The following is a 12,494-nucleotide window of genomic DNA, read 5'->3' as shown; positions in this document are numbered from 1 at the left end:
CAAAAGAAAAATTGGGAACTATACACTCGAGGGTCACCAACTTCACAGTGTCTCACAATGAACACAGAAGCTGTTGCGCATTCAGCGATCCTCATTCAAACAACGTGAGCCAGTACTATGGTCAAATCCCTTGTTCCTGCTGTTCATCAATGTGTTGATCGTACATTGTCGTCAATAAGGATCCCAGCATGGCTAACTGGACATGTGGAGTCCAAAGATGGATTGGAATGACGTAGAACATGTTGTGCAGACATCATCATCAGTTTGTGCACTAGCTGCGCTGGACTTGCAGAGTTCCCTCACACGCAGTGCCTCAGGAGTTATCCTTGGTATGGAAACCATTGACGATGAGGCATTGCCATGTTGAATGGTCCTGCACGAGAATTTCCCTAAACGTCAGGAGACATCAGAGAGACTTTCAGAGTGTCATTGAAATACTTTTTCAGTCCTCCAATACCACGCTTTCCTCAGTTCACCATAGAATAGTTTTTATTTTGTTCTGCCATTTGATCCTCAAGATCGGTCAGTGATAGATCATGTGGAAGTGGCTGAGCCCTTGTAACGCTGCCGTACAGGATGATAGGCAGCAATGCTGATTTTAAGCTTTGATTGTTGACTCTAAACTCTGTTTGTTGTTTGCAGGCTGATCTCTCAACATTTCTGTAATTGGTTTGCACAGCTGACTTTGGAAATCTTACAGTATCAGCTTCAGCTGTTACTGCTTGAGGGAAGGTGCTGCAACTGTATGTGAAGTGGTCTACATCCAGAAGTCTCTGCCATTTTACAAAGATGGCATGATCTGCTTTAGATATCTGAGGAGCTGTGTGGTGCATGACCTGAATATTCTTCATGATGATGGTGTGCCCAAAATTATCACAACTAGCTGAGAACACGAGGCAGTGCCACAGTTAAATCCTTTGTTCCTGCTACCCACATGTGTGCAATAAGTGGCAGGTAATGCGAGCAGGAACCCAGAAGCAGTGACACGTGTCATGTGATATGTAATATGATTGGTCATTATACTTCCCTGTTGGATAAAAAACGGAAAGGGTTTGATCTCCACGGGACACCAAATCCTCTACAGTGACGTGATTTTAGCTGATCATCCTGGAAAGACATTATGCAACATGACTGTCGTAAGGCAGTGCCGGACTGTGGGTTGATTCCTTTTGCAACAGTTTGGTACTTGAATGACGGCAGCACTGTGGAGAGTCGCCAAATGGCATCATTGATATCGAAGCAATGATTATTTGCGTCATGATATATATGTCTAAAGGTGACCACCACTGGGACCATTATGTTTACACACATGTGCACAAGCATCCACTCACGCGTGCTGACACATAATGATACAATCATGCACGCATACACACATAAGCACACGTTCAGGCACATACACAGATACTAACAGTCAAGCACATATGCATATTAGACACACACACACACACACACACACACACACACACACACACACACACACATGCACATCCATGCAGATACAGACAGACAGAGACAGAGAGACAGATACAGACAAGAATAGAGACAGACATAGATAGAGACAGAGGCAGAGATCAGGTTTTGAAAATCCGTTTATTTCAGAGTGATCAAGAAGGACATAACCAAAACGCACACAAACAGAACGTGCCACACCGGATCCTCATTTCACTGTTATCCAAATAATGCAGCGGATATTAACGCAAATGCTTTGCCTAAATCAGTATGGTGTGACCCAAATCGATTTGGAACAGAAGACATGTAGCTGACGCGTTTTGAAGGGAAAAGTGACGACGAACCGACGCGGAATAGCGCGATTTGTGATGTTTGAGTTTATGTTATGGATAAGTAAATTCCGTTTATAGAAAATATTTCCAAGAATGTATATCAGTTTATGTCCCATCACATGGCACAAGTTTTGCTGCTTACGGCAGATGTATGCCTTTCTATAATTTCTAAACAGAAGAAGTTTTCATTTCCACTAAAATTTATAACAAAAAGTGCTACGTTTTGTGAAAAAAGAAATGTTACAGTAGCATGAATGTGCTAATATTTTTTGGGTTAAAAAATGTGCCATGTCTTTCTCAGAAGTGCATTGTTATTATTCTAAGAATGAGCAGAAAAGAACTTCCCCCCACCCACCATTCTTTAATTTTAAACAACAAACTTGGAGTCGACAGTTAAAGAAGGCTACATTTTCATGTGTCCACAAGCAGAGGTTCATATAAGCAGACATTCGACACCTAATTTCCTTTGCCTCTCGAGACTACTGAATTGTATAGCATATCGTAGTGTTTACTTGTCAATCGATAAGCATTTATTTTTTGGATGATGATGATGATGATATCGTTAGTCCATGCAATAACCCTCTATTTCGGTTGATTGCGTGCATGTGTGTCTGTGTGTAGAGGGTGAGTTAGGTTTGCATGTATTATATAGGAACAACTCAAACTAAACATGATGATCTGAATCATTTTATTTCTTATGAAGCATTATGAATGACATGAACAAAACGCATTACAGAACAGAATATGGGCTGAAACAAGCAAACAAACAAGCAAACAAATAACAACAAAAAATATTCTGAACATAACCATACATCGTTTGTTCTCTAACGTTGTCTAATCTGTGCCGTAACGATTTGTGTCACGATTTCTACAAGCGCTACACTCGTAGCAAGTCTACGCCGGCTGAGTTTATATTTCTCAACATAGCCTTTCGTTCACACGCCGAACCAGTTCAGTGGACAACTAATCCTACCGCGACAGTCAGGAATCTCTTGACTGAAGTTTTTCTTCTGAACTCGACTGCTTCATTTGAAAGATGTCAGTCGGAGTCAACCCCATCTTTCTCAGAGCGAAAGACATCCCAGACGCGGTCGACAACCGTCCGTCGGTCTTGAATACGTGTCTGGCAGGTGAGAGGACAGCCGGACAGGGTACAGTGGTCAGCGCACAGCAGATTCACGGCCTATGGAGACTTTACCCTGCTGTACCGAAGACAAGAAATTACCTGGTGGTTCAAGGTATGAGAGTGAGTGGGTTTGTGCCTCAGCTAGCATCCACCAAACCATTCATTCTTCATGGCTCCGGAGAAGAAGCTGCGCTCAGTCCATCAAGGCGGAGAGAGCTAGAGACTCAGATAGCAAATTCACAAGATTCTTTACTGGGAGAAGATTTGTACTCATGACAGTGCCTGATGATCCTCTGAAAGTGAGCATTTCAACGCCAAAACACACACACACACACACACACACACACACACACACACACACACACACACAAACAAACAAACACACACACACACACACACACACACACACATATATATATATATATATATATATATATATATATATATATATATATATATATATATATATATATATATATATATACTAGCGTTGAAATGTTCACTTATATATATATATAATATATATATATATATATATATAGAGAGAGAGAGAGAGAGAGAGAGAGATAACAGAGTAACCCCCCAAAAAACCCACAAACCAGCAACATTCTCCAGGTGCTTAAAGCCGAACCACCATACTTCGCAGTGTGATAAATATACTGTCTGTAGAGCTTACAAACAACAGGGGCATAAACGCGGGGATCCTGCTCGCCAGGTTTCTGTTTCAGTGACCTCCTCTAATGACGGAGCGAACACCAACGGAGACGAGGAGACAACTGACAGAGGGGGTGACCGGTCAGAGGGCAGTCGTCAACTTCAGGACCGACAGCCCAGAGGTCGTCCCGGGGAGCGTCAGGCCACACACTGCAGAACACCCCTCGGAGCAGGTCGAAGACTCCTAATCAGCCACTCTCAAAGGATGGTCCAAGTCCCAAGGAGGTAGAGAGTAGGGGGAAACAGACAAAGCAGGAACATGAGAGAAGCAGGCACCAGGTGCCCTCGGTGTCTCACGCTGAGGACGGCGATGAACGTGGCTGAGACTGTGTGCGCTGAGGACTGTCCTTCTGGTGACGATACGGCAGTGATTCACGGACTGAGGGTATGGAAATAGTTATTATGGATGTTACTATGTGTTTGTGATTGACGTATTATTGATTAATTTATCATTTTTGCCATTTGTGTAGATGAACTGTGTATTTGTCCTTTGAATGTGAGAGTTTTAAAAATAAACTCAGTAGAAATATTAATATTTCACTTTCTCGAAAAAAGGAAATGAAAACGACGCACCGGTATAGGGAAAAAGGAAAAAAACCCAAAAAACAATGGTATAGTTTTATAACGAAGGTACAAATAGTTGTTTTACATCAAAACTAATAAAGCACCCTTTTAGACAGAAGAACACATTTGCTCATGCCAGTTCGTTCGTGAAAACGCACAGTAAATCAATGAAAAAAATAACATACAAATCAAAGGTAAAAGTGTCAAAAGAATATGACACTCTGCCTCTGGTAATACAAATGCAGGAGGTCTCGTAAAACCCTCGAAAATATGTGTGTTTATACTATGCAAAGTTTGTAGCCTATGCTCGTACACATATCAGAACAAGAAGCAACCTGAGCTCTTGAAATCTCAAACAAAAAGAATTGTTCTGCAGGTGACTTCATTCGAAGAAGAAGGGGAGCTTACTCTCTGACATCCGTTTCTTGAAGACAGCGTCAAGTTGTTCACTCTGTGCCACCGTGAACCAGTTCTTCCAGTCTGCGATCTCCCCTGTGGAGTGGACCATACAGATGGCATTGAGAGAGACAGAGAGAGAGAGAGAGAGAGAGAGAGAGAGAGAGAGAGAGAGAGAGAGGAGGGGGTGCATACAGAAAGGAAAAAGATTCAATGCAAGTATGAGGACGGGGTGGACCTGTCACGTGCAAGATTCAGGGCTGCGCCGTCATTCACCTTGAGACCATACGATGAGTCAAAAGATGACCTAGAAGATTATTTGAGACATTTCGAGCAAGCATAACGTCGTCAATGAAGTCGTGGATAGATTTTTATTTCAGTCGCTCCAGCAACCTCTTCATTATGGATGTACAGCTTGCACCTGCGTTCATGAGTCCGAACGGCATGGTTCGCCACTGAAACTGACCTGAGGGAGTGGAAAAGGCGGTCCTGAGGCAGTCCTCTTTCCTGACAAGAATCTGCCAGTAACCCTTTGTGTGCACCATGTTTTCCACACCAAACAGGTTCAGAAGTTAATTCATTGCTACAACGACAGAATAGGGCAGGGCTGTATAACACGTCACATAGTCTCTCACCAGATGCACATTGAATATATTTCTATAGTCATATAACCTCTACATCTAACCCGAGCTTTTATACATTTAAATGTGATCATGATACATTTTAGCAGATTTCAACAAACAAAAACATTGTTTAAGAGGTTAGCCAAAGCATGGATATGTTTTTAAAATCTATCAACGCGACATGCAATTTACAGTCGAGAGAAAAGTGTTCTGTATAAAAGCTGTCAAAGTAAATGTATTACCTCTTGTAGAATACCTACGCGTAATTTCTGTCTGATATTCGTCAATAAAATTATTTTTCTTCAACCCGTTCGTGCCATCTATGGTTTATGATAAACGTATGTAAACGTACTGCTTACATAACAAAAACAACTCATCTGTAGTTATTGGGGTTGTTCATATCACCTTTTTATGAAGAGGCAGTGGAATACATTCTGCCCAGTCATCAGAATAAACTCCTCTGTCAAAAAGAGAATTGAAAAAGTCACCAAAGAATTCGAAATCGACTCTGTTTTACATGTATACTACAGTTCTCCAATAATGCCATCTTGCCATGCAGCTTTACGATATATATATATATATATATATATATATATATATATATATATATATATATATATATATATATTCAAGCAATACCTCTTCTTTTGCAAGAGAGAGGGTGGGAGAGAAACACAGACACAGTGAGGGAGAGAGAGAGAGATACAACAGAGAGATGCAGTCGTATATCACCCTTCCATTCTTTCAGAATAGCGTCACTGTATCTGTGGTGAAAAGAATTATCTAACCTTTCCGGTAAAGTCCGCCTGACTCTTTCTTCCACATCTTCTCTCCGTGGACCTCTGGGTTCTGAGGTTCTTTCGCTGCCTTCAGTTTGGAGAACTTACAGGCTTCAGCGATTTGTTCACACAGTTGTCTGCCCCTGTTGAGGCCCAGGAACTGGTCTATCTTCATGATCTGTCCCACAGGATCCTGCAACAGGCACAGCTTTAGTTCAGAGGGTGCGGACAGATCCGTATACGCTACACCACGTCAGCTGAAAAAGGTGCAGTTGCCTGACCTTCACGTGACCCAACGCGCCGATCAGGCCTTGAGAGCCTATCCTAGGTACGAAAAAAAAGAGAAAAAATACAATACATTGTCTGGAACTTCCGACCATTTTACCCCAGGAAAAAATAACTGAATTTTCAAAGAGAACCTATAGACCCACGTCTATGAATTTCACCTCTCCTTATGCATGGAAGTATGGTTCTCGACGCTGATCTACATTCTGTATATGGTTCATGTTTCACTCAAGGGATTCATCATTTTTGGTTGTACTTCTTCACTGCCTGCCAGTCCATACATATCATCAGAACACGGAGATTTGTGACGGTACATCCTCCGATGTTGATGATGCCAAAGTTGTCTTCAAGGGCATCAATCGTTATACATTCCAGGAAAATGTTGAAGAATGTAGGAGATAGAATCCTACCTTGACGGACCCAACTGACGTGTGGAACCAATCGTTGACGGTTTCTCGAACTTTGTGAAATATGTAACTGATTTAAATCATTGGAATTTTTTGTATTATTATGATATGTTTTTAAGTATTACCTTGAATACTAGTGTTAAGTATTGTGATATGAGATGTGTGATGTTTCGATTTCGTCGTGTGTGTGTGTGTGTGTGTGTGTGTGTGTGTGTGTGTGTGTGTGTGTGTGTGTGTGTGTGTGTGTGTGTGTGTGTGTGTGAATTGATTTTTGAGTGTTTATTACATGTCTATGCAGTTATTCTTTTGCGTTTTCGTTTGAGTGTTTAACTTCATGTTTTACGCATCGGTTTTCACATTGTGCAGCGTGACTGTGATTATTTCACACACACACACACACACACACACACACACACACACACACACACACACACACACACACACACACACACACACACATATATATATATATATATATATATTGTGTGTGTATGTATATGTGTGTTGAATTATCATCATCATAATCATCATCATCATTCTTAGCTCGGACACTGTCCGAACAGAATGATATCCCTTGTACTAGTGCTGTCGATAGAAAAAAATAAATGAAAGCAGCGCAGCCACGATTTGAAGTTGTGTGCTTTTATCTTCCCAAGAGTTATTGATAGTACTTATTTGTTGTTTGGTATCCACGGTTGCCACCCGCAACCGTCTATTGGCCAAAATTTCACTTTTTCAGTGTTTATCACGTACATATTTGGTGTTTCATAAATGTCTCCAACTTACGAATGATATACGACTGAAGACTTTTTCAAAGAATTGTCGACCTTATTTATTGATCAGTTTACTGACTCATTTCCTGTGAGATATACAGCACTGACTCATTTCCTGTGAGATACACATCACTGACTCATTTTCTGTGAGATATACAGCACTGACTCATTTCCTGTGAGATACACATCACTGACTCATTTCCTGTGAGATACACAGCACTGACTCATTTCCTGTGAGATACACAGCACTGAGTCATTTTCTGTGAGATATACAGCACTGACTCATTTCCTGTGAGATACACAGCACTGAGTCATCTCCTGTGAGATACACAGCACTGAGTCATTTCTTGTTTCATTGTCCTGCTAAAACTGTAATCCGGAGAATAAACTGATCTCGCAATCAAAAGTTTACTGGTAAATTTCTGTGAGTGGTAAACTATGCTGTTTATTACTAACAATACAGCCATGTCTGGCACTCACATCTTCTTATCAGACTCGCGCTTTTTGGAATTGCCGAATTTGAACATCTGACACTAATGTAAAATTAATGGGAATTAGACGAAACAAGTTTCCATAGCTAAGGAAATCTGAAGTGCATACATTTACTAAATAGCCTTCACGAAATAAAAGCAAATAGTTCTCAGAACACAAAGTTGTTGTCTTATACAAAATTCTGACGATTTCCTTTTCAAATCACCCTCAAACTGAATAGCCACCTTTCGCAGGAAACTCTCTTTTTTTTTCTTTGTCTCACATATTTCCGAATCAAACTAAAGGAGTTCTTGTAGACATTTATTTATTTTCCACGTGTGTTCTTCACGTTTATCATCTTTCTCCTTTGAATGAGGCGGTTCAGCCCACTTGTCAAACCAGCACATCATCCATCACAGCATCACAGTCTTTACCCTCTTCATCAGCTCATAGCAGGAGAAGAAGATATCATCCGGATGATCGCTCTTTGCTTTCTCCCAGTCCAACACGTGATCAAACCAGTCCCCGTACCAGTCTGAAAACACACACACACACACACACACACACACACACACACACACACACACACACACACACATATATATATATATATATAAATATATATATATATATATATATATATATATATATATATTGTAACAGAATCAACAGTCAGGGAGAAACATATGTAAAGATCAGAAGTGCCAGCAGCAGTAATAGTAATAAAATTGTACTGGATTGGACTGCATTGTATTGCAAAACACAAGACCACACTGCACACCATTCAATAGTATTGTGTTGTATATTATTCCATTACATCGTATTCAACTTAAAGTGAATTAATATGTGTGATATTCGGGCTGTTTCCCCCAGGGATGAGGACATGAGTATAGCACTAACATTTCCGCATGTGTGGGGGTGTTAGAAAGGTGTAGTTTTCACGTGACTGGAAACCTAAACTACTAAGTACTGTCCACCAACACTCACATCCATTTTCGATCATGAGATCGAAGAAGTGGGACCACGTGCCCTCATAGGATGGTATGATTTGTATGCCACGGGCGATGTTGTAGAGAGACACCCAACAGTCCTTGGGGTTTCGGTAACAGTAGATGACCTTCACCTTCTTCTCTCTTGCTTGCTGGGGTAGATGGTGATACCTGACACATATAAGGACCCATCATCCATCCATCCATCCACTGATCCACATATTCATTCATCGACCCATCTGTCCATCCACGATAACAGTGTTAATCGATGCGGGATGCATCTATCCAAAAGATAGGTAGATATGTGTGGATACACACACACATACATACACACACACACACACATACACACACACACACACACACACACACACATACACACACACACACAAACACACACACACACACACACACACATATATATATATATATATATATATATATATATATATATATATACATGGGTTATTTTACATTTTTAGTCACAACGGATTTATATGAGCAGGACGCATCATACTAATTCCAGCTCATGCATTCATCATCCTCGTGCATGTGCGTGAATATCACTGTGGTTTATCCTACTGTTGTTTGTTTAGAAGGTTAGTTTAACATGTACATTTCAGTAATCATTTTACTGCCTGCCTTTGTAAATCTGTGCAGTCCATGGAGTAAGTCACTGGTGTGCTAAGTTATTCATCCGTTTCCTGGGTTGCACATGCACACACAGAACCATGTTTTCCATGTGGCCAGATTGGCGTAATGTGGAACAATGTTCGTTAATCATGGCCAACGAATCTGACTGCATAGCTTGATAAAGAAAAAGACCAAACAGATCCGACAGGTATATGAACGACTGGTTCTCTCTTATTTTTCAGCTGTTGATATTGTATAGCATCGGAGAGCAGTACTGATTTGAATTACAAGTCACCACTGCCTACATGCCAAGAAATCAAGAAAATTTCATCCTTTTACCCAATTTGGGGCATGAAAAATGGACATTAACAACAGATACATTGCTTTAATTTTAAAAACAAAAAAAACATTAAAAGCCAACTGAGCAAATTCAATTGGTGATTTAACAAACAGTAATGCAATTTCTGAACAGTCATCCTGTTTCATTAAATTGGTTATGATGACATGACTGAAAGAACATCTCACACATCAATTTTCCCCGTTTGGTTCTTTTACATTTGGTGGGTTTGGATTGCTAGTCACCACTGCTTACTCGCCAAGAAATCCAGAAAATTAAATCCTCTGACCCCTGTTGTGGCATGGAGGATAGGCGGAAACAACACATACATTGATTTAGCTTTAGAAATAATAAGTCAACTGAGCACATTCCTTTTGTTATTTAATGTACTTTTTAGGAATAAATCTTTTTCCGGGATCACCAAATTTTAGACATTCCATAACAAAATGAACCCCATCTCCAATCACACCCATTTTTCAGGGGAATCTAGTGCCTGCCAACTTCATTTGGTACTTTAAACTGAAGTGAAGGTGTGACGCATACATTGATCGGTGAAAAATAGATGTATATTTCTCTTTTCCAAAGCCAATTTGAAATATTCATAGAATAAATATTTACTGGTATACTCTTCACGATTCACGCCAATTTCGAAAAAAGCACCTTGCATTCCTTGTCTGGCACATTGGCATAACTATTTTTCATTTACACATGATTGCGATTTCCAGTCAAAATACAATCGTGTATTAACCAAAAGGCTTTTAATACAGTTAAAGGGTGAAAATCCCTTTTTATATACAAATCGTACAAAATGGTGCACATTTTATTGGAGTATATTTCTGATGCCAGTCACAGTAAGTGTAGGGCCAGTCAAGGAGGCAGAGTCCTTCATGTACCGAGTCTCTGTAAAATGGTTTTCCTTACCATTGTGCAATGTTGTCAGTCCATCGTGTTTTTCTGATTTCCTCTACGTCTCACTCCCTCAACAGTTCCTTGTAGGATTGTTTTTGCGAGGCCATTGGATCTTGCTGTGTGGCCATACCAGCTTAGCCATCTTTTCTGAACTGATGTCAGCAGATCATCATGAGGTCTTATGTGCTGCTTGATGGTTCGGCACACATGTTTATTGGTTATGCGGTCAGTTATGTGATCAATGTATCTGATGGGTAGCATCTTGCGATAGCATCTAATTTCCAGGGCTTGAATTCTTCTTTTTCATATCCACCGTGAGGGTCCATGCCTCACATGCAATTAGAAAGATGTTTCAATTAGAAAAATGTTTCACGAAAAGTTTGCTGTCCTTCCATATAGGGTTTAGTCTGGACAGTGCTGATTTTGTCTTTGCTACCGTCGACAGGATTTCTGGTGTGCACCATCCATTTCTGATGATGGATTCCGGTTAGGTAAACTGTTGAACAGTTCATTACTCCTGTCGCTTGACAGTTAAATCAGCGGTGATGGTGGTGTTGTAGTTGGTCATCAACTAGTTCTTTTCGGCGCTGATTTTCATGCTGCTTGTCGATGTTTCATCCAATCTTTTAACAAAGTAGGCGAGTTTCTACTCATTACCTGTCAAGCCGTCGATGTCGTTTCCCAAGTGAAGGTTCGTGATGTTTTGTTTTTCTCCAATGCTGACTGTGCCGACATGATCAAGCCTTATAATGCTGAAGAACATCTGGGCCTCCAGGGAAATCACCACGGCCACAAAGGTGTCAATGTCAAATCGGTCCTGCCCCATGGCTCATTAATTAACACCCGTTTTAGGTAGTTTTAGCATTCAGTGGTGGGACAAAAAAAGTCTTTGTGGTTCAGGGCGGGACAGGTCCCAGTCAGCAGATCCTGGGGAAGGGGAGGGGCTGGACTGGACACTCCTGTAGAAAGTCAATATCCAGCAACATCCACCAGGCTCTTACGTTCAACCCTTAGGGGAAATGAAAGAGAAGATTGCCCAGAAACAGCTGGAGGCCAGACAGTAAGTCGGAGCTGAATAGGGGATTAATTGAGTAGAAGCGGAAAGGACGACCTAGAGTCGAGTCTGATGGAATATCGCTGATGGCTTGTGCTCCGACAGGGGAGAAGCCTACGTAGTAAGTGCGACACTTTACGTTGTCTTTGTTTTTCTTCTATTGATTTGTGCTACACTTAATGACACCACGCTGCACTCTCCTGCTTACCTCAGATGGGTGGCGTAGGTCTGTGGCCCCTCAGATCTGGACAGCTTTTCAAATTCTGTCCACTCAAAATGGTCCTGCTCCATTCGACCCACATAGTCCGTGTTATTATGCAACAGCATGTAAAGGATCTGGTGATGCCAGATTGTACCTGAAACAAATCCATATGTCAAGGGAATGTGATGTGGACAAAGTGGGAGTGAGGATGTGATGAAGTTTTCCAGACTGAAGTCACTGTCTACCAACTTTTCGTTGTCTTTTTAGTTGCCTGTTTGAAATATAGTATCTTTAAAATACTTTTGTTGTACATTCAAAAAACGAACCTGAAGACACCATTGATTATTATCAGCCTAGCCAGAACTTATGTTTCTGACTAAGAGCCCCATCCTCAGCAGGCACCACCATCAGAAAAAACAACAAAACAAAAACAAACAAACAAACAAACAAA

At 40.8% G+C, this 12,494-nt stretch overlaps 1 protein-coding gene across 1 annotated transcript in view; it reads right to left on the bottom strand.

Moving 5' to 3' along the window:
* Positions 1-3,395: 3,395 nt before the first annotated feature.
* Positions 3,396-12,494, bottom strand: part of LOC143295003 (sulfotransferase 1B1-like) — a 13,032-nt gene continuing 3,933 nt past the window's right edge. Inside the window, exons 3-7 of the mRNA XM_076606536.1 lie at positions 12,050-12,197; positions 8,907-9,079; positions 8,354-8,454; positions 5,993-6,176; positions 3,396-4,677 (exon numbers count right to left, since the gene is read on the bottom strand). Of these exons, the coding sequence (XP_076462651.1) occupies positions 4,568-4,677; positions 5,993-6,176; positions 8,354-8,454; positions 8,907-9,079; positions 12,050-12,197 (716 nt within the window). The 3' untranslated portion in view covers positions 3,396-4,567. The remainder of the gene's footprint in view (positions 4,678-5,992; positions 6,177-8,353; positions 8,455-8,906; positions 9,080-12,049; positions 12,198-12,494) is intronic.

The sequence above is a fragment of the Babylonia areolata genome, chromosome 20, assembly GCF_041734735.1.
Source record: "Babylonia areolata isolate BAREFJ2019XMU chromosome 20, ASM4173473v1, whole genome shotgun sequence".
In the NCBI taxonomy this organism is placed as follows: domain Eukaryota; kingdom Metazoa; phylum Mollusca; class Gastropoda; order Neogastropoda; family Buccinidae; genus Babylonia; species Babylonia areolata.
This window is presented reverse-complemented; position numbering and strand designations above follow the sequence as displayed.